The sequence below is a fragment of the Crotalus tigris genome, unplaced genomic scaffold, assembly GCF_016545835.1.
Source record: "Crotalus tigris isolate CLP2741 ecotype Arizona unplaced genomic scaffold, ASM1654583v1 scf7180000018829.1913635, whole genome shotgun sequence".
NCBI lineage: Eukaryota > Metazoa > Chordata > Lepidosauria > Squamata > Viperidae > Crotalus > Crotalus tigris.
In genome coordinates, this window is record NW_024097219.1 from 1,815,034 (window position 1) to 1,837,354 (window position 22,321).

Below are 22,321 nucleotides of genomic sequence, written 5' to 3' on the forward strand. Positions count from 1 at the left end.
GCACAGACTCAAGCAGCTAGTACCAGGTTTGTAATAAATCAGGTTCCACAAACTTTATTGTTGTCAAAATGTAACAAACAAAGATAGGAAACGAAGTTTAGGCCAAGCCAGAGGCCCCCCCTTACAGTCAGCACCAACAGAGCCAGTAGTGGGCCCAGAGAAAGGGAAGTGGTTGAGATGGGGAGACCAGCCCCACTCTCGCCCTGGCCAAGAGGTCAGTTGCAACGGGGATTTTTGCGCTGTGAAGACTGTGGCCCAGACACGTCTGGAAGGCTTGGACTACGGGACTTGGTGGCTCCCCCAGGCCAAGGGAACAGGCTGCTCAGACCCATGCAGCAACCAGAGTCCCACGTAGGTCGCAATATGGCATGCTACACTGCCGTAGTCCTGCCAAATAAAGGCATTGAGACGGGCAGATGCCAGGGCCCGGACTCGTAGCTGTCTCTGGTGCTGAGTTCAGAGTCTGTCCAGCTTGGGAAGATACGTTGTGAATGCTCTGACTCCAAGTAGAGGTTGGTGCAGGTAGGGCCCTGGCTGGCTGAGCTTGGCAGGTGGAGGGCTGAGCCGTAGCCCCGATCCAGGAAAAGGGGCTTATAGCTGGGCGGCTGCTCCTGCTTCTCTGGCTGCTCGTGGCTCAGGAACGGGGCGTTGATCTTGCGATACAAGCCACGTGTGTCTGTCAGGACTTCGCTGTACGGTGGTGGTGGCTCAGCCATCAGCACTGCTTCCTCATAGCATGGAGGCTTAGATGGGTCTGGCTCTGCAAGCAAAGTGATCACAGCTGTTGAGTGGAAGCAACAGTTGCATTGGTAACATTACCATCATGCCCACCGACTCGGATTTCAGTAAATAAGCTCTCTATAGCAATACTGGAGGAAGTAGGAACAAAGGCTGGAGGAAGATTCCCCCTCCTTTCCTTCAACTTTTTTATAGCAAGATCCTCTTATAGCTGAGGCACTTGGAGGGGGGGGGGGAATTAGGAAATTCCTATCCAGCTTTCCTCTTCAAGAAGCATCTTCACACATGGGGCATCAGACTGATTTAACCCTTTGAACTATCCCAGAGTCCCTCCCATTCCACAAGAAAGGAACTGAAATTAGGTGGAGTATGGGAGATTTATATCCCTCTGCTACAAAAGACAAGTATGGCTAACTTACGGGTTTTAAGCCAGCAGCATAAAACCCATATTGCACTAACTGAAGAGAGTACATGCCTTCAGGTTAGTGTCAGCTCTTCTAGGCCTCCCTCTGAATCTGGCATGGCAACCCTCTTTTCACCCCTTAAGAAGTCATCACAAGGGCATCTTCTGGCTCTTACCATGCCTACAGCTCCAAGGCCTTGGGGGCGGGAGGTGGTGAGGGTGGTGGGGCTCAATGCGGAGTCGGTGGGGCACAGGAATGCCTGGTGGGCTTCTGATGTAACCTCCCCCATAGGCAGGGCCCCCATAGGCAGGGCCCCCATAGCCCTCGTAATGCAAGGGCTCCATTTCCAACGTGCGCAGGTGCTGCTCCCGCAGCCTCTCCTCCTGTCGCCGTTTCATGCGTCGTCGCAGATAGCTGCAGAAGCAACACAGCAGCACAATGAGCCCCCAGATAAGCCAAAAGCCAGCAAAGCAGGTGAGGAAGGTGTAGGTGCCGTGGGACATCACCATCTTTACTCTGGGAACTAGGGTAGGGCCTCAGAGACTTCTCTTGACAGGCTCTGAATTTAAAGTCCTTCTTAGATCCAGCTTGGAGGGAAAGAAAGATCTCACTTTCTCAGGTCTCTTCTGCAAAGAGGCAAGGAAAGGCTTACTTCTGCAGGTGAAACTGTCTCTGCCTTCCTTGCAACCTATTCATGCCGATGGGGCCATAACAGTTCCTCAGTCTCCCTGGCCTGCTCTATGGCACAGACCGGAAATCCAGGTGCTACTTCAGTCTGGGACAGTGCTGGTGGGATCCGAGGTCTGAGTGCTGCCACTCTTTCACTCACACAGTCTTCTGTAAGCCCTTGGCAGTTGTGGCCATGGAATTGGTTCGCCAGATGCAAAGACCAACTCTTGAGCCTTTCACGAAGAAGAAGAAGGAGTTCTTGCCCCTAAAGGAGCCCAATGGAGGAAAGGAGAATGCTGGGAAAGTTCATGGACACAACCATTGCTCTTTTCCTCAACTGCCCAAGTTCTTGGATATTTGGGCTGACACGACCAGTAACACCAGCACCCAGCCCAACTTCTTCCCATTGCTAGGTTAGGGCTTTGGAGAACTGACGGCAGTGCTGATGGGAACGCTTTCTCTGCAAACAGACAGACAATGCTGGTCAGAGAGATATACAAGTTTTACATTCACAGAGCCTATGTTAGATTTGCTACCACTTTCCTAGTGAGCAATTCAGTGTAAATTCACAGAAGGAAGCACAACTGTACCCAGGGTGCAGGCACCCTCCTCCCCAAAACAAGAAAACATTATAGCAGGACTACATTATACAGTTACTGTAGGTGGCTTGCTTGGTTCTGGATTATTGTAGTGTGTGGATTTATTTGCTGCATATCATTTACAACATACTGTAGAGCACTGCGTGAACCCAACCACTGCAGCTTATTCAATAAGTTAAAACCATGTCTTAGTACAGTGGTTCTCAACCTGTGGGTTGGGACCCCATTTGGGGTCGAACGACCATTTCACGGGGGTCGCCAAACAACACAGTCCGCCATTTTTTCCCCCTTTTCCTTAGCTGTGCTACTCCCTTTTATTCTATCGCAGTGGTTCTCAACCTGTGGGTCGGGACCCCATTTGGGGTCGAACGACCATTTCATGGGGGTCGCCAAACAACACAGTCTGCCATTTTTTCCCCCTTTTCCTTAGCTGTGCTACTCCCTTTTATTCTATTGGCTTTTGAAAGCCAATATAATAGACTCTCTTGAATAGAGTCTAATTCTATTGGCTTTCAAAAGCCAATAGGAATTGTCCAGGCTGTCTCTGCCCTGCTGAGCCCGCCAAAAGTCCCATTCTGCAAATGGTGCTGCACCAGTTGAGTAGTCCTCGACTTACGACCGGTTGAGTAGTCCTCGACTTACGACCGGTTGGGGGTCGCGGCATCAAAAAGGTTGAGAACCACTGTTCTATTGGCTTTTGAAAGCCAATAGAATAGACTCTCTTGAATAGAGTCTAATTCTATTGGCTTTCAAAAGCCAATAGGAATTGTCCAGGCTGTCTCTGCCCTGCTGAGCCCGCCAAAAGTCCCATTCTGCAAACGCTGCTGCACCAGTTGAGTAGTCCTCGACTTACGACCAGTTGAATAGTCCTCGACTTACGACCAGTTGGGGTGTCGCGGCATTAAAAAGGTTGAGAACCACTGTCTTAGTATGATCTCTGTATTTTCAAGCACATACAGGGAAGAATGCAAAGCTTCTTGCTCAATTAGACAGAGGCACTTAGCTCAGTCAGTCTTCAGGTCTTCCGTCTTCCTCACCTAAAGCAGCCCCAGAAAGATGTCAGCCTTGCTCAAATCCGCAACCCAATTCTATGCTTCCACTATATACCCATCGTTATCTGTGTTCACACAAGAGTCTTGGATGGTTTGTGGTCTTTGAGGAAGACCGTGTGTCCCACTGCTACAACTATAAAGATGATGAGTGTCAGGGACAGTATGAGCTACGCTGTCTGGCATGCATGGACCCAGGATGAGAAAAAGGGCTTCAGAAAATTATGAAACAATCTAGTTCTATGGACAAAGCCTGAGCACCAAAATGCTGCCTCACCTCTCCTGATGGCATTGGCAGCCAGCTTCCCCGCTCACCAACAACCTTCCACCCACACACTTCACAGCTTCACCCTCAAAGCCTGGCTGCCACATGGTATGTAAGCCTAAATTGCCAAGATTTATTCAGTGTACTATTCCTACACCCAAGTGGGAATATTAGTGCTATTTGCGGCTTGGTAACAAAGGCGTTAAAGAAGAATTGGACACTTTCATTTGGAAGAACCCTCACAATTGTTAGCATTGCCATTCACCTCATATTCTTTTCCTTCTTGTCCCGAGTTGCTCAGAACTAAGCTGTTCTACTTCCCAGCCAAATATACATATTTTAAAGAATATTTTGGAAAAAGAAATTCTCAGCCCATATTTTCAGAAGCACATGTGAAATAGAAGATTTCTCTAGCACTTGTACCGGAGACAACTGCCAGCTTTTCATGGTCTCAGAAATTGAGGGAGTGCTACCATAGGACTTCGTCTAGTGTGGGATGGATGACATGACAATTGAACTCACAGGTGTCCTGAAAATCACACTCAAAGGATGCTCTTTGACAGTTTTTCATCAACAGGAGGAAAATATCAGGTGGAGGGGCACAAGGGTTAATCTCTTCAACATTTTTCTTCACTACTTGGATGAGGTAAAGGAAATGCTTATTATATTTGCAGGCAATTAAATTAGAAGAAAAAACAAAAACCCTAGAATCTTTATACTGTAGGTTAGAGAAAGTCAAATCGGCTGGAAAGTCAAAGAATGGAATTTAATGAAGAAAAATGAAAAGTTACCACTTAGGAAATAAGAATCCAACACATAGAATACATAGAATGGGCAATTCCTAACATGGCAATAGTGTTTGTGAAAAATACTTTAGAGTAATTCTTGACTAAGAGTCAGCAGTCTTATGGAGATGCGACAAAAGGCAAATAAAGCTTTAGGCTGCAAAAACAGATGTATAGTTTCCACATTTTAAGAAGTAATAATTCCACTTTATTCTGCATTTATCAAATCCCATCTCAAATAATAAATATCTCATGTTCTGGGCATCATATTTCAAGGAGTATTCATACAAAATAGAACACGTTCAGCAAAAGGCAATAAAGATGAAAAGGGGGGCAGAAATAGTGGCCTGTGATGAGACGAAGGAACTGAGTCTTGAGAAGAGACGGCAGGAGGTGGGTTATGGTAGCAGCCTTCAAATATCTGAAAAGAACATCCTACACAAATTCAGAACCTATCCATTACTGTTCCAGAGTGTAGTATTTGGCATAAAGGAGTAAGATACAAGAAGACATATTCCAATTGAATGTTAGGAAAAACTTCCAAGTAGTAAGAACAGTTCAATACTGAAACCAGTTACCAAGGGATCATTCAAAAAGAGGTTAAGCAGTAATGTGTGGGAATGCTTTAATTGGGACTCTTGCACTGAGCAAAGGGTTGGATTTTATGATCTAAATGGATCCTTTCAACTCTTATGATTTTAGTTTTACAATCCCTCAGGCACACACTTCTTTGTTGTTTTCCTAACTGGCACCCTCTAGATGTATTAATAGTACAAATGACAGAATTCCTTTCAATATCTTGTATAGGCACTAGATTTACCACAGAACTGGGTCACTGTCTCACCTTAACATTGAATTACATGGCTTAATAATACAACCAATAGCACAATTAAGTGCATACATTTTGAAAATGCCCTTATGTGAGAGCTGTTTATATAATAGCTTTTGATACTTTAATAAAACCTAAGCCAATCAAAAATTAATAATACCTTTAATCAAATTCAGTTACAAAAATTAACTGAAGCCTTTGTAGAAATTCTACCTGTGTGGAAACCTCTTTCATGTTAAAATCAGCTCTATCTCTGTTGAAGTCCACAGTCCACCTGTTGGTGAGGCTAGAAACAAAAGCAAGTGAAGTTCTGACTCCAAGGCCTTGGAACTAGACAGAAAGATAAATTTTGGAAAGTGTCCAAAGATCCACAAACTCCCCCAACCACAAGCTAATCCAAGATCTCAGGCTACCTTTAAGCTATAGCTTCCCTATTTGAGACAAATTCTAAAAATAGACCCAAATAGGTTTTCTACTTTGCTGATAAGCTATAAAAACCCAGAAAGATTCTGAATGCTAATTAATCCAAATTTTTGTATCTACAAAGTCAAAAGGACGACTATAGAAAATGCATAAGGAAAACTGAATGCAAGGTTGCATCTGTGCCTACCAATGAACATAGCTTCTTCTGCCTCTTTAATCACAGTCACTCAGAAGCATTAAAAAGATCAATCACCTCAAAAGAGAACTATTCCCTTCCCCCAAACTTTATTACCATTTAGGTTAAACTACTGTATCCCAAATCTTCAGAACCCAAACTAATCCATAAAATAGAAAATGTGAACTGGCTTCAATCTTGTATGTCTACAGTACTTCATTTTTGCTGAGGTCCCCATGGCTCACAAACACAATTTTAAATTGATAAATCAACATTACAGAATATGTTACCCTTAAAATTAAAGTTTGTGATGGGCGATTTTATATAAGAACAGCTTCACTAATTTGGGCCTCTCCAAATGTACTAGGATACCATCTTCTAGGACAGGGGTAGTCAACCTTGGCTCTTTTATGACTCGTGGATTTCAACTCCCAGAATTCCTGAGCCAGCTTAGCTGGCTCAGGAATTCTGGGAATTGAAGTCCACGAGTCATAAAAGAGCCAAGGTTGACAACCCCTGTCCTAGAACTCCTTGCCAACACACTTAATATTTTTACATTTTAGCAGATCACAGAAAAGCTTCTTTCCTAGAAAATTCTTAAATGTCAACATTTCCTGGACTTAAAACAGTATCCTGTATTGTTTGGAATTTTATATTCTGCTAGCTTTGTGATTCTCCAGTGATTCCTTTCAACATGTTATTTTCATTTTTACAATACACTGGAGCAAAGTATAAAACGTCCATCTGAGCCAAAGCGAATTATGATTTTACCTGTCTTCAGCAAATGTTACTATTCAATAACATTTATTTAGTCAAGACAGCAAATAAAATTGGATAGAGAACAGATAGACAAACATTCCTGTTTTATACAGCAGATATGCGCAAATTGAAAAATTTGTTTTTCTTTGTCAGAAACTCTTAAATTGTTAAAATAAACCTCACTCTTTGCTTTTATCTTATGTAAATCTTGGTTTGGCACATTGCTCTGGTCACCAGTTTGGGGGAAAAGTATAGAGTTTCAATCATATCCTAAGTACAGAATGTCAAGAACTGAAACAAAGACAAGATGTTAATAGCAGAAAAATATTCTTCCTGTGAGCATATTTGGTCCTTATAAAAAAAGCTAAAGAGCTTACAGTATAAGATTGTTCTGAATATTCTCCTCTAGTATATAGGAACAGGACAATCCCAATTAAAATAGACTAGTCCAGGGGTAGGCAATCCTGGCTCTTTTATGACTCGTGGACTTCAACTCCCAGAATTCCTGAGCCAGCCATGCCTACCCCTGGACTAGAACAAGATAAAATATACAGAGAAAATATGTGACATCATAATTGCATCATAGGCATCATAATTGAAAAAGCACAATGACAAATTGGAACAAGTCCAGAGGCCAGAGGTCTGAAAACAAAGCCCAATAGTTAAATTAATTAATTAAGGGGAACAGTTAAATTAATGGGGTATGTTTAGCCTACAGAAGAGACAAGTGTGAGGAGATATGACAACAATACACAACTACTTGAGGAATGTCACAAAGTTGAAAGACTGCACTTATTCTCTAATGCTCCAGAGGACAGAATCAATGGGTTAAAATTACTGGGAGCCATTTCAGGCTAGACATCAGAAAGAACAGTGGAACAGACTGCCACATGAACTGTTGGAATTCTCCTTCGTGGAAGGTCTTCAAATACATGCTGAATGGTTCATGTGTCGGAAATGTACTAATAGTCCTGCACTCAGTGGGAGGAATCGGTTTAACTGGCCTTCTAGTACCTTCCACACAAAAATTCCAACTACAGATGCCATAAAGCAGGATACAAGATAGTTGACCCTGGATTATGGTCTTGATAATTTTGTGGGTTCACAATAAGGCAATTGTGTGTGATGTCATGAGCATGAAAGCTTTTCCAAAGCAATGCCAGCAGTTGCTTTTATATTCTACTGAATTTGGGAGTTCAGGAAACTAGCAGAAATATTGTTGCCAACAGAAAAGGCCAGAACAGCTAAATTTAACTGAACTTTAGATACAGTAATACATATTATGTGTGCTTTAATTCTTCATACATATGGATTTTTAAAACGAGTCTGTTATGAATGTTCTGTGTTGTGTGAGAAAAGTGACTCTTCTAATAGGAATTGTGCAGAACTAAGAGTTCAGTTCAGTACCTCTCCTTGTACCCACTCCCAAATAAAAGGGACGCCTGTACTGGGCGCTGCAGATTCCAGCACCATATCATGACCATAAATGTCAATGTTTTAGCACATTTTGGCACAGATTTTTTTCTTAGCACGAATCTGGCCTAATGCAAGCTAGTATCAAAGGGAAGCAATAGAAAATGGCTGTAGCTGGTGGAAGAGTTAAAAGCAATGCATCAAAAGACTGGTCTACCTGAACAGCTATGCCTCAAAGCACAGACGGCTTAGCAAGAGATAAGACCCTCATCAATCCAGCCAGAACAGAGGCCTCTGACCTACAGCTGGAACTTCTGGTGGCTCTTGATAAGGGAACTTCCTTTCTTCTCCTTTGTGAGGCCAAATCGTGTGTCCGCTTAGCTCTATAGCTTCTGACATGGGGTCAGGCTGAATGCTGGTTTTGGAGATAAAGTGCCTTACAGCTCATTTCTGGGCTGCCTTAGTGCAGTTATCTTGAATCCTCAATCCCTGCTCCAGATTCTTCTTGTGGCTTACCCTCACGTATTAGCTTTGTTCATCCAAGCCTGTCGTTCTAACCTTCCTTGTGTACAGGCAAGGAAATAGAGATGTTTTCCTAGATTTGGAAGTGGGGGAGTAAAGGACAATTTTGTGGACGTCTAGACAGACTGGGAACTAATCACCCCTCACTCTTATCTCAGAGACTAGCAGAGATTGATTTAAATTATTCTCTTCTAGACCTGCAATGAAGGTGAAATCCTTGCCTTGAATTTGGCAAGGATTCAGACTCAAGGTAAAAACTCAGCAGAAAGACACTGTTGTTAGACCTCGCCACCATCGCATACACATACATTGATGTCTCCTTCAAGTCAAGCTTGATTCTGGGAGACTTCAGGGAGATAACCATGTAGGCAAGGAAGTCAGGGAAGCACACCGCCAGTCCCTTAAAGGGATTCTCTGGAAGCACTTGCTGCCTCAAAGGGAAAGAGCCATTCCTGCCCTACTGTACCTGCTCCCTCAATTATGTCCTAGTGCAGCCCTGGAGGTTAAAAGGTGTTTGCACAGAGGCATTTTTCCTCTTTCGTTGTTTTCCATAAACCTGGAGCCAGATGAGAACAAATGGTTCATAACAAAAAACTAAACCTGGAATGGCAGGTTTAGCCGACAAGACTACATGCTATGAAAAGGAATTAAAGATCCATTGCTTGGTATGGATACTGTATGCAGAAATGTGTCTTGAAGAAGCAGGAGGGTTGAGAAAAGGCCATGCTCCTGAATGTGGTTAATCTCTCCTAGTAAAGAAAAAAAAAAAGAATACAATGGGAATTCTGCTCACCCACCCACCCCCATTCCCAAAACATCTTTTCTACTAACTTTAAGCTCTCCCAAACACAGCATTGGGACAATCAAGGCTGCGGACGATATAGGTAGGAAAACCTCTTGGTCTCCATTCAGAGAAGGCAACTGGGCGTAAGTAGGGCCCCCTCCACCCTCCCCCCCCACCCCACCCCCGGTCTGCATTTCCACCAATTCTCCTGATCTGTGATGCACAGAGACCAGCTCTTCAATCTACTGTTGTGTTGTACCGGTGTCGCCCACGCTTTACAACCCCCACCTCTTAGCTGCCCGAGACACACTGATCCTAGATTTCTTGCGCCGCGAAGCCGCCACATTTGCGCGTATACACACCACACACACACACACACACACGAAACGCAGAGCCCAGCGCGCGCTCCCACAAGCAAACGAGAACGCGCTAAGCTTCCCTCTGCTGCCTCCCACCCCCCCCCCGTTGAGTTCCTCCCCCATATATTGCCAATCGCCACCTGGCAAGTCCATTGCCAGCCACAGGAAATGCTGCCACGATCCCAACCTGTGCCAAGTCCCCAGGTGCCCAAACACCAGGAGGCAACGACTCCCCAATTCCAGAAGATGGTCCGAGTCGCTTGGCACGGGAAAACGCTCTTAGGGCTGACACCGGCACATGGAGAGTCGAGGACAGCCTCGGGGAAGAATGTGTGTGTATGTGTGTGGGGGGGCAGAGAGCAGGGGCGCAGAGCCCCTAGAAGGAGGACGGCGCCCGCCCTAGCCCCAGCCTTCCTTCTCGTGCGGAAGAAGGTCGTTCTCCTCCTCACCGTTTCTTCCAGCGCCGAAATCAGGGGTCGCTCGTAGGAGCCCCATATCTCGACGGCTGCAGAGCCATCCCCCAGCCTTCAGTCCAGGCACGCAACCTAGCAGAGATCAGGGAGCGCGGGGGCCGAGAGGCTGGCCCGCTCCCGCCTTGCCCATGGCCCGCCGCCGCAGCCTCCACGCGGGCGGTGCCGGGCTCTCTCTCTCTTTGTCCTCTGCGCTGCGAGCGCTCACGCGTCTCTTTCTTTCTCTGGCTCCTGCCTAGCTCGCTCCCTGCCAGCCCCGCCCACTGGCTCCACCCTCGGCCGCCGCCGCCGCCACCACCACCACCGGCAGTTTCCAGTCGCTTCCTGCCCAGTTCGGGGGGCTCGCAGGGCTTTCCCTGGGAGAGATCCTTTGGGTAGGGAGTGGCGGGCGAGGCGTCGAACCGAGCGAGCCACCTGGCAGCCACCCACCCAGCCAGCCACGAGCCCGGCCGCCACGGCTTGATCCTGGGCGACGATCCCGGAGGCTCCTGATCGGAGTTTCCTGCCGAAATTCTCTTGGCTCCCTTAGGATCGTTCCCCTCCCCCCCCCCGGTCCCCCGATCCGGGCGGGCCTCAACGTCACGAATGCGGCCTCCCTTGACACCGGGTAGCACGCCAGGGCAGCGGGGAAAAGGGGAGGGGGGGGCAGAGCGGAAAAGGCTTCCGACGATAATCCACGAGGCTCGATTTCAGCCCCCACAGAGAAATCCGTGCTCGCTATCCCTCCCCGCTTTCCGAGCCAAGAATAGTGCCGGGAATGGAGGTCTTGATTCACAGCCGCCTTCTCCCCCACCCTTCCTCTCCGCCACCCTCCACATAGACGCAGAATGAGAGCTATTCCTAGAGTCTGTGCCGCTAAATAGAGGAGAGCTGAATGGGGGGGAGGGGGGAGCGCTAGAGCTGTGGGGAAGTCCTGTCACCTGAACGGGCACGGTCTCCTCATGAGCATGCCGGGCATAGGCTGAGGATCGTGAACTCTGAGAGCCTCGGAGGAAAATGTTCCTGCAGTAGTTCTATCTATTGTGACCCTTAGGGAACCAAGACTGCCCCATCCGTGCACAAGCAAGCTTGGGAGAATTTCCTCTGCCTGTGCTAAAACACAACCACACCACTGAGAAAAAGCCACCTACACGTCCAATTGTGAAACTATCCAATAAAGTCTAAGCCTGATTAGTGATGACCACACAACACTGACCAGGACAGAGATTATTTTCCACGAGAAAAGGAAGATAGGAGGAGGAGGAGGAGGAGGTTGGCTGAAACTCTATAGGCACCTGGCACCTAACATACTTTGCTAATGATTCCATATGATTCCATTTGTAATTTGAAAATTTCAGCAACTACCTTTGTGCTATCTAAAGGAGCTATTTCTTAAAGAACTATGAAAGGTGTAGTGGTCTTTGTCTCCTTAAAAATAGTGTAAGATCAGCCTCAGCCACTACAACTAGTAGAGCCATATGCATTCCCTCCCTTTACCAGTTTTTCTTTCAATGAATCCCAGTGCAAAAGTTGCCTGTCAGAGACAGAATGGCTGTAGCAATGGGGCCTCTATGAAAATGGAAGGGCAGTCCTTAGTCTGGCTTTCCTGTCCTTCCTTCAGAGTAGAGCAAATAAGGTGCCTTGTAACCCTGCTTTCCCTGCCTGAGGAGGTGCAACAGTCTGGCCTTTATCCAAGGGTATGCCATCCCATAATGGGAAACCAGACAGACTCTAGAGTTAAGTACAGATAGTCCTTGTTTAGTGACCTTTCACAGTCATGATGATGACAAAAAAGCAACTTTATGGCCAATCCTCACATTTCCAACCTCCACAAGTCTGTAAAACAAAGGAAAGCTGAAGTAAGATCACAAACACAGTGGTGATTTCACTTAGTGACCACTTTGTTTAATGACTAAATAAACAAGGACTAACCTGTAAATGCTTTGAATGGCTTGGTAGCCGCTGACTGTAGCTCATGGGAGTTGTAATGAACATAGTTAGAAGGCCCCAATTTAGGGGATGATGTGTTTGCCCCTAAAGACCTCCTTCCTTGGGGGGCCCATTATGAGATGCAGAGGAATTACCCACCCTATGGCTCTATGAAAGGGTGGAGCGAGCAGTCTGTGGCTTCCTCCCCCCCCCCCATCTATATGTTCTCAGCAGAGCTGACAGCTGCCATTCCTGACTGCCGAGAAGGAAGCCCCCTTCTCTAGAATGACAATGCTGCCTGCAGGCCTCTCTGTGCTGCTGCCATGGCGACAGAACCCAGAGAAACATACAAAACCACCCCTCAGTAGTTGCTATTGAAAAGTGTCGTGCTTGCTTGGCAAAGCCTTGGAAAGCTATCATGGGCCTGTCAAAGAGATTTAAGGGGGCAGGTTTTTACACCTCAGTACAAGGCAGATACAAAGCAAAAACATTGGAACCTGATTTACCATTATCTAAAGAAAAGGACAGTGTAGGCCCACAGTCAGTTTAAAGGTGTAACAACCACGTGAAGACTAAGAACAGCCAGGCTGCCTGTAACATTTGGCTGCTTTCCTGCTTCCCTTACACAGTGAATATTCTTGTGAGAGCTGGCCAATATCTTCATGATGTGGATGATGCACATCACACCAAACTACCAACTTCTAACGAGGGGGTATACCAGTTTGTTAGCCTGAGGGTCCTGAATTCCACACCCCAGAAGAAATGGAGATCAGGGCCCAGTGCTCTGTCACTTGAGATCGGTGACTGCTGGCATTCCTTGACCTCCCCATATTGACACAGCAACTAAAGTCCCCAACTGCATCCTTGCCCAACGGTCTTCTACCCTCCTGTCTCCCTCTTTGTGCTTGCTGCATCCTCTTTCTGTTGACACTGGCCCAGCTGCTGCCCTGTGCAATAGCTTTGTTTCTCATGTGTTAGTGACATGGCTGTTTCCTGATCTAAATCAAAACTATTATTAAAATTTTCCACTTTTTGTGGTGGAAAGGTAGAGGTCAGCCAATCAGTGCTGTTAATGAAGGTTTTGTGAAAAACAGATCTAGCTGGTTCTTTATGAATCTTTGGAACTTGCCAGTTCTGGGGATCCAAAAGGTGCTGTTTCAAGAGGCAACTGGACTTTCTTGTTTTTCTTTGAAGACATTTTGCCTCTCATCCAAGAAGCTTCTTCAGCTCTGACTGGATGGTGGGGAGGGCAGCATTTATATTCCCTGCAGACAGGTCATTTGCATTCTTTTAGAGAGTCGTTGAGGCCACCTGAAGGTTTATCTATGTCCTCAGGGTCACTTGAGTAGTGCAAGTGGGTGTCTGGCTTGAAAGAGGAGTCAAAGAGTCCATCTATGTCAAAACTGAACAGCCCTCTCTCAACAGAGGGGGAAGGATATGACATCATCTATCTCCAGTCTACCACACAGTCCTTTCAGCAGTTCCAAGAAGGCTCCACACTCATTTGCATTACTCAGGTGATCCTGGCAACACCTCCAAGTGGCCTCAACAACTCTCGAAAAGAATTAAAATGACCTGCTGTCTGCCAGGAATATAAATCCTCCCACTCCTCACCATCCACTCAGAGTTGAAGAAGCTTCTTGTATGAGAAGCAAAATGTCTTCAAAGAAAAACAAGGAAGTCCAGTTGTCTCTTGAAAAAGCATCTTTGGGACAACCATAACTTGGATGACTGAGAATCTCCATAGACAGTTCTGGGGATGACTTTCACTGCCAGCTTCAGGCTCCCCACAGCAGTATGAACTGCAACTGTGTAACATATGCTTATGTGTGCAAGTGGGGAGCTACTGTAAATGAAAGAAGGGGACATACATTCTTGTTCTATGTCTCCCAATTCATTGGATAACAGTGCTGACCTATGCCACCTTTGCCATAGGCTCCTTTCATGAATGGGCTGACTAAGAATCTCAAAAGCCACATGCTGCATGGGACAGAGCATACAGTTCCTTGTCGTGAGTCAGCTCCTTTGTGTTGTGGGTATTGCCCTCTGTGGAATGTGACCCAGAATAGCGCTTCCTCTGTGTGGGTAGGAACTTACTCAGCACTAACTACAAAACATTATTTTCTTACTGGAATAGACACTTGTGGATTCCCATTTTTGAGCAAAAGTGGCTTACTCCTAAATGACTTTAGCCTACTTTGTTTTTATTCACTTTGGTACACTGAGAAATGCTTACACCATCTGGTAACACAAAACACTCCAGGGTTAAAAAAAAAGAAAAAGATATGTCCTCTAATGTCAGCTATTGAAAAAAAAGCATCACATCACCCTTTGAGAGATCATATTTGGGTCCAGTTTATGGCCGTGTTTTCTCCTACCAATTCATGCTTCCCTTCAGATGTGGGGGCAGAAGCCTCCTGTGTCACTTGAAGCATTTGTACCTTTGTATACCATTGCTTGTTTTGCATGAGCAGCAGAGCTGATGGTACTTTGAATGGGAGGCTACCTGGACCTGATAAAAAGCTTTGCTTCTGCTAAATGGAACAGGGGAAGGGAAAATTGGACTAAGATTCAGGAAGATAGCAAGTTGTATCTAGATTTTTCTCAAGTGGACCACAGGGCCAATGAAATGCGTGGGACAGGTCTAAGGGACAAGTCTACGTTCTGTTGATTTGGCTGGTCTACCCTAAGCATAGTTCAAATCTGGATCCACCCAAGATATTGTACTACACCAATGGTTCTCAACATTTTTAATGTCGCGACTCCCAACCGGTCGTAAGTCGAGGACTACTCAACCGGTCGTAAGTCGAGGATTACTCATCTGGTGCAGCACCGTTTGCAGAATGGGACTTTTGGCGGGCTCAGCAGGGCAGAGACAGCCTGGACAATTCCTATTGGCTTTTGAAAGCCAATAGAATTAGACTCTATTCAAGAGAGTCTATTCTATTGGTTTTCAAAAGCCATTAGAATAAAAGGGAGTAGCACAGCTAAGGAAAAGGGGAAAAAAATGGCGGACTGCGTTGTTTGGCGACCCCCGTGAAATGGTCGTTCGACCCCAAATGGGGTCCTGATCCACAGGTTGAGAACCACTGTACTACACCATCTCGTATTTTGAATTGGGCTTGTGGAGCTCTGCTTAGCACTGCAGCATTTATGACTGCTACTTTCTCCTGCTTAAAAATCAGGCAGCTTAACTGCATAAACCAAGGCTAGAGCTGAGAAAGGGGAGGGAGCATCCAAGAAAAAGTGCTGCTATCAGCCATGTGTGCTATGCAAGATGAAAAGTGTTTCCTAGCAACAGCTGAGAGCATCGCTTGCCCAGCAAAGGAACCTCCTACAGCTCGTCCCAGGAAAGTAACACATCAGGTTGTCGCAGGGACACAAGGGTAGTACAGCCAAAGTCCAAACAGAAGTCAGAGGGAAGAGAAGATCATTTGAGATACCATTAAACGAAGATTATTTCCAGCATTTGAGTGTGGTTGCCAATAACGCACCGTTCAGCCATAGAATCGGCACATCTTCATTGTAATCATCCGAATCGTGACTTCAGCACTTGACCTCATTCCAGGAATGACAATAGAGAAAGTGACTGTTCGGCAGTCTCCTGCAAAATGGCCGTGGTTGGACCTGTCATAGATTATCTAACCAAGCACCAGAAGGTAACATTCTCCAAGCGTGTGTGGGGGGGGGAGGGGGGCTTTCCACAGGCACCCTTTGAATTTACAGGAGGGGCTCTCACTTGTAACAGTTTATCCTGAGGCGGGACAGCATTTCTCCCCATCGTGTTTATGGAAAATCACAATGGCTCTAAAAATATAGCAAAACACTTTTGACACATTTGGCACAATCATTCTGGAAGCAGCTTGTTTCAAACTCAATTGTCCAGTATCCTGTTCACTTGATTTTTGTACCTCCCAAAAAATAAAAAGCGTTTTGGAGTGTACAAGAACCATATTGTTTCAATGATGAGCAACACTATAAACCAAAATGAGAGAACCTACACCACCACTTTAAGTCCACAGCATGCACATAATATATTACATGCATACTTAACGATGAATACTTCTTTTTCCATTCCCTTTTGCTTAAGTCCCTTTTACTCTGTGGGTGTAGAAATCTGTACATCCCCAGGGCTGCCATTGTTACTATTTCACACTGTACTGAGATGAGAGTTTGTTTTATGTTCACATATTGACTATTGTTCATGGGTGGCCTAACCATATAGGTGAATTAGGCAGTGCCTCCAGTGACATGTGAAGGGCCCATCCGTGTTCAAAGAAGAAAAATCAAATTAAAAAGAAACAGAAAGTGAGCATAGGATCACTGATTACATGTTCACTCATGACAGCAAATTAAGCCAATCACCAAATTTCAAGAAATACAAAATACTATTAGCTGTTACAAGTTTGGAACTAAGATCAGTAACAAATATGATCATATATTGATATCATATACTATATATCCAACAGATGTATGATAATAAAGCATAGGGAGAAATATTTATTGGGATAACATTATTTTAGTTCTAGTTCTTTGTTTTCCTCAGTTAGCATTAGCTAAATCAGAGCAGATTTCCTTTAGAATTATAAGCATATAGCTAATATAGAAGCAACAGATTCTATATTGTTTGCAGATTCCTTGCTGGATACTTCGCATTTTTTTATGGGTACACTTGATTACTTATCTTCTGCACTATTTCTCAATATCCTTTGAAATCTTCCGAGCAGATATTGCTTTGAGTGTCACTGTGCTTTTCAAGGTGAGAAAGAAGATATGGAAAACGTTTTCCATGTTGATGACCGCTGCCTATAAAAACCCATTTGGTCAGTTCACTAAGCTAATGTAAACTGCTTACCAGGAAAGCACTTAGGTGATTAGTTCACTGCAATATTTACAAGAACTTTTACCACCAATAGGCTTTCTGATCCCAGCACTCCTTCACCGAGAATTATTTGTAACTTGATCTGTATTCGTTGCCACAACAGTCCTTTGACTGAGAGATGAGATTATATTTGACTGAGAAACGAATGGACAGTTAGGGTATCCTTAACAACAAGAGTACAACTTAGTGAATAAGAAAATTGGGGGGAGGGGGAGTCAGGATACGTGGGGCATGCTGTCTTTGTCTTGCTTGATACCCTTGTCTCAAACACACGATTGTACGATCTTAAGGATATGCCAAATGGTACCATACTATTTTTTAAAGGTACAAGTTCCTAGGTTAAGTTCTTAATATACTCCCGTGTGAAAATGAAGTACACGGAGGGTAGATTAAATATTTAGAGAACTCTTGCCAGTCAGTACTAATCTGTAATATCAAGAAGCAAAGGATGGAAACTAATCAAGGAGAGAAGCAACCTAGAACTAAGGAGAAACTTCCTGACAGTTAGAACAATTAACCAATGGAACAGCCTGCCTCCAGAAGCGGTGAATGCTCCAACACTGGAGGTTTTTAAGAAGAGATTCGACAGCCATTTGTCCAAAATGGTATAGGGTTTCCTGCCTGAGCAGGGGGTTGGACTAGATGACCTCCAAGGTCCCTTCCAACTTTATTATTATTATTATTATTATTATTTAATTGGATTTCTGACAGCTTCCTATGTTGAATCTCTTCAGATATCTGATGCATCATGGTCACTGCAAGTGGCATTCTGAGAAAGATTTGGTAAAGAGTAAAGAAAGATGAAACAAACAGTGCCATTTTGTCTTGATTACTAGTTGCAGACAGATGGCTTCTCCCTCCCTCTCAAGCTGGGAGGTCAAGGGTCCAAAGCTGGATACTGGAGTCAGCTCTCCACTGTTGTTAGCTATGCCAATGCTCCAGAGTAGAGATTATCCAAAGGATTTTTTTTTACCTAAAATGCCCCCTTTTCCTGTTACTGAAAAAAAAAAAAATCCTCCCACCTCTGCCGGTTTCTATAGCAACAGTTCCCAAGATAACAAACTGCACTTACCAGTCTCCTGAAAAGAAGTGCAAAAAAATGTGGCCTGGAGGATGTAGCCCACAGGCTTCAGATCATCCCCTGGAAAGCAAAAGGCCAGAGAAGCACATTGAATCTTTATCTTAGCCAACTGTTTGCACTGAGCCTTGGAATGGCCAGACTGCCTGGTCTCGGCTTAATGGAATAATGAGCAACCTTTACATGTTCAAGGGTCAATTGCTTTCTTTAAAAAATATCAGCCAGGGGAAACCACAAATTGATATAATCTCTTACTAATGAAGTTTAGCAAACAGGCAGAGCCATGATATTTGATCCCCCTTTCCTCTTTGCATTTTTTTGGGGAGGTGGGGTGGGGTTGGAAAGATTTCTTCTTATTTTTTCCACTCAATGGTAGAGGATAGAGTTGCCATGGTGAGACGGGCAGCTGTATAAATCAAATAGTTATTCTGTAAAACACTTTTGAATTACGCCAGTGCAATCTTGAGGGCCTGGAGGGATGCTGAAAAGGAAAGTGGGGCTTGCATATAATGGGTTTAATGGCTCCATTCTCAAAGAACCTTTGGGAGGCTCTGTCATAAAGGAAAGTAGGGGCAATCCAAAGAAAATTGGATTTCTAAGCCAGTTCTAGGTAGCATTTATGCTAAGTAGCATAAGGCCAGTTGAATCTAAAGGGATCAGAGTTTTAGGTCCCAATAATCACAACAGCCTCTTGACTGAACCCCATTTTGGGGGTCACCTGGTCTGTCTTTTGAACAACTGTCAATGGAAAAGCTCAAGCCTTCTAAACATATGGCTAAAACATGCCCTGCATAAGGTGAAAGAAGCAATCCTTCAAAGCTCCCTACTTGGCCTTTTATGGTTCCTCAAATTCTTGCAGTTTGACCCCAGGGTTTGATTTGGAGAGAGCTCAGTCAAAGCTCAGTGTAGCTCAGGGGTAGTCAACCTTGGCTCTTTTATGACTCGTGGATTTCAACTCCCAGAATTCCTGAGCCAGCTAAGCTGGCTCAGGAATTCTGGGAGTTGAAGTCCACGAGTCATAAAAGAGCCAAGGTTGACTACCCCTGGACTGTAGCTGGTTGTTTTTAGCAGGAGCTTTTTGAGTGAGAACACTAAACTCTGATTGTCTTCTCTTGGAAGGTTAAAGCACCCATAAAAAGAAAGAACCCGCTTTGCTGCTGCTTCTGTTACTAAGCAAGGAAGCCAATCTGGTCCTCATTTTTTTTTTCCATCATCACTTTTTTTTTTTCAACCGCAGGTGGCAGATTTGAAGTCAGTATAAATGTATCCAGAATTCAGCAGACAGCCTTCTACCCCACGTAGCCTGTTCTCGGTCGGAGAGGCGGAGCTGTGACTGGGGGGGGGGAAGCCGAGTAGCTGAGCGCTGAGTTGGAAATACGTTGGAACGCGTGTCGCCCCGTAGCCTCAATTCATCTCGCCTATTACCCCCACCCCACCCCCCCGCGATCCCCACCGCGAGGCCCAATTCCCAGGGTCTGCGTGCGTCCTCGCGCGCGTGGCGGTATCAAAAACAGGCGCCAAGCCATCCAACTCGGATTCTCCGCTCCCTCGAGAAAACAATTAACTTTAAAAGACAGGAAGCCGGGCAGGGCCAAGGTTACGAAATACGTCGTTAGGACAAGGACGTTGCAACAATGGAACACATGGCCTTTGGGAGATTGGGAAATTCTCTCCTTGGGGTATTTCTACGCAGGCCAAGGTGGGGCTGGCTTCTGCGAAGGCACGTCGGTCGGAAGCCGCAGCCTTTGCAGCCTCAAGTCGGGGGTGGGGTGGTGGGGTGGGGTGGCACCAGGCGAGAAAGGAGGGATCTTGGAGTAGCCTGTCCCGAAGTTCCTGAACCAATGTTGTAGCGTGGCAAAAGATTCTTCTGTGATCCAAGTCGGTTCTTTCTCCCGTGTTTCGGATCTTACCTACTAGATGTCTCTATTTTTCCAGCCTTTTCTTTCCTTTTGGGTAAGCCAACGGTTCCAAAGGAAAGAAGGGTCCGAGTTGGTGGAAAGGGAGGAAGCTCAGGGTCCTCCTCGCCAGCACGCCCGGAGAAGCGGATTGTCAGGAGGCGAACCGCTTCGCTTTTATTTTAGCCCAGCACCGCCTGGTGGAAAGGCGACGAGAACTCACCGAAGTCGCATAAAAGCCCGGGATGAACTGAAACTCTCCGGATCCTGGGCGAGCCTCTTGTTGCGCCAATCCCGCTCTCAGGGCTTCTTTCCACTCCAGACACCGCCGTAACCTCCATCCCGATCAAGCCACCAGCAGGGGTAGGCAACCTTGGCTCTTTTATGACTCGTGGACTTCAACTCCCAGAATTCCTGAGCCAGCCATGCTGGCTCAGGAATTCTGGGAGTTGAAGTCCACGAGTCATAAAAGAGCCAAGGTTGCCTACCCCTGCGACCAGCCCTTGTTCAAAACAGTCCCGGTCCCAACCGCGCAATAACCAATCAACCCCTCCTCCCGCGTTGCAAATCAACGGCTGGCGAGAGACAAGAAACGGGGCTGGGCAGATCGGAGAGCCGCGCCCCGCTCCAGGAGCGCCGCCTGCTACCTTTGCAGGCTCCGACCCACCTTGGCGCCTACAGGCTCATCCTCTCGGAAAGGTGGTTGGGGTGTATGTGTGTGTGTGTGTGTGTGGAAGCAAGCAACTAGGAAGGTTCGGGATTGGCAGCCTCTTCCCGGCGTGGAGACACCCCAAAGGGATGAGTTCTCCGTTCCCTGGCCCCTGCTCGCCCTGGGGTAGGGCAGGCCTTCTCAAGCGTATGACTTTTAATGATTCATGATTTCTCGCCTTTCTAAAACCTCCGAAGTCGAGTGATCCTTGATGGGAAACGAAGCAGAGAAAACCGCTCTAAAAATACGTGTTAACAATAAAAGCAAAACAGACCCAGCCACCTGTTCCGCATGAGATAAGAGCAGCTGGCATGTAGACAACGTCAACTTTGCGTTGCCTCCACCTTGGCTGCCTTCCAAGAAGGAAGAAGCGTGGTTGCTGCAGATCTGATCTGACTAGGGCTGCCGGGAGGAGGCTGATCCTTAGGGCAGGGACACCACCGAAAAACATCGTTCCCCAGACCTCACTGAGCCCACCTGTGCAGAACAGGAACCTGTAACTTCTCTCTTGTGATGAATGAATATACAGGACGTTTTCGCGCTACCTGGGCTGGCGGTTTCTTTGAGCATTCCTCATCTCCTTGCTCTTATTACCTGGCAAGACATGACCCTGGAAGAGGCAGACAATCTGGGTCTGATTTTTTTTTTCTGTTCCTAGACCCCCATCCTGTCAACTCCAGTAAATGAATTTGAATGATTCCACGTATCCCCAAGGGATAGAATAAGAAACTGAGGATACACTTATCAATGCAGAGTGCAGGTGCAAAATGAGAGACGTGCTGAATTTCTCTCTCTTTATAGCTGTGGCAAGCCCAATAGGCAGAATCTTTGTACAGTATGTGCTATCACATGAATTTGTTTTGCATTACACTCATTGCCTCATTAAGTGAAGCATGTGGAGATTTTAAAATTGTCAAGCATTTCAGATAGGTTTGGTCTGAATTCCAGAAGAATATGAATCATCATTTAAGCAGTATATATTATATAAAATTGTTTAGGTATATTAAAGTTTTAAAGAGAACATTTCAATCTCCACCTTTTTCAACTGCTTTGAAATTGGACGCAAAGGTTAATATGGCATGCATAGACCCATATTCATTACATTCTGTGATGTGGAGTTCAGAAAAGAAGTAAAAAAAAATGTAAGCCAAAGAAACTGAAGGCTTGAGGTAAGGAAAAAAGGGATATACGAGTCAAACTTATGCCAACATCTTCATTGCTTTACACTACTTTATACGCTGTGTTTTGTTTTTTAAACTTCTTACCTCTCTCTTTTTGAAGCTCTCATCAACTCTAGAGAACCACAGAAGTCTTCATCCTCTTAACAAATGTTTAGTCACCTTTCATATATTTATTCTGAACCTCAATTCTTATTTATTTTTTCTATATGGCCAAACCATCTCAACTTACTTCTTTCCTACTGGTCACTCACTTTTGTATTCATCACCTATTTCTTCTCCATCCTCTTATCAGGCAACTTCTTAGGCAGAACCACACTCTTATACACAGCCCCCTTGATTTTTTCAACAAACATTTATTCCTCACCACAGACCATAAACTATCCATTCCTTTCTGCCACCATTCTAGCAAATCTTAAAGACTGCCA

The 22,321-nt window shown here is 45.4% G+C and overlaps 1 protein-coding gene across 4 annotated transcripts; it reads right to left on the bottom strand.

The window, feature by feature from the left end:
• Positions 1–25: 25 nt before the first annotated feature.
• PRR7 (proline rich 7, synaptic) lies at positions 26–20,378 on the bottom strand. 4 transcript variants are annotated; one of them, XM_039356695.1, is made up of 4 exons: positions 20,230–20,378; positions 18,106–18,174; positions 1,318–2,271; positions 26–760 (listed from the first exon to the last, which is right to left on the bottom strand). In XM_039356695.1, the coding sequence occupies exons 3-4, from the start codon at positions 1,649–1,651 to the stop codon at positions 372–374; spliced, it is 723 nt and encodes a 240-aa protein (XP_039212629.1). In that variant the 5' UTR covers positions 1,652–2,271; positions 18,106–18,174; positions 20,230–20,378; the 3' UTR covers positions 26–371. The 4 variants fall into 4 exon arrangements, with proteins under 4 accessions (XP_039212629.1, XP_039212630.1, XP_039212632.1 ...); XM_039356696.1 differs by lacking the exon at positions 20,230–20,378 and adding an exon at positions 20,022–20,201; XM_039356698.1 differs by lacking the exon at positions 18,106–18,174 and having other exon boundaries at positions 20,230–20,368.
• Between the last annotated feature and the right edge of the window lie 1,943 nt (positions 20,379–22,321).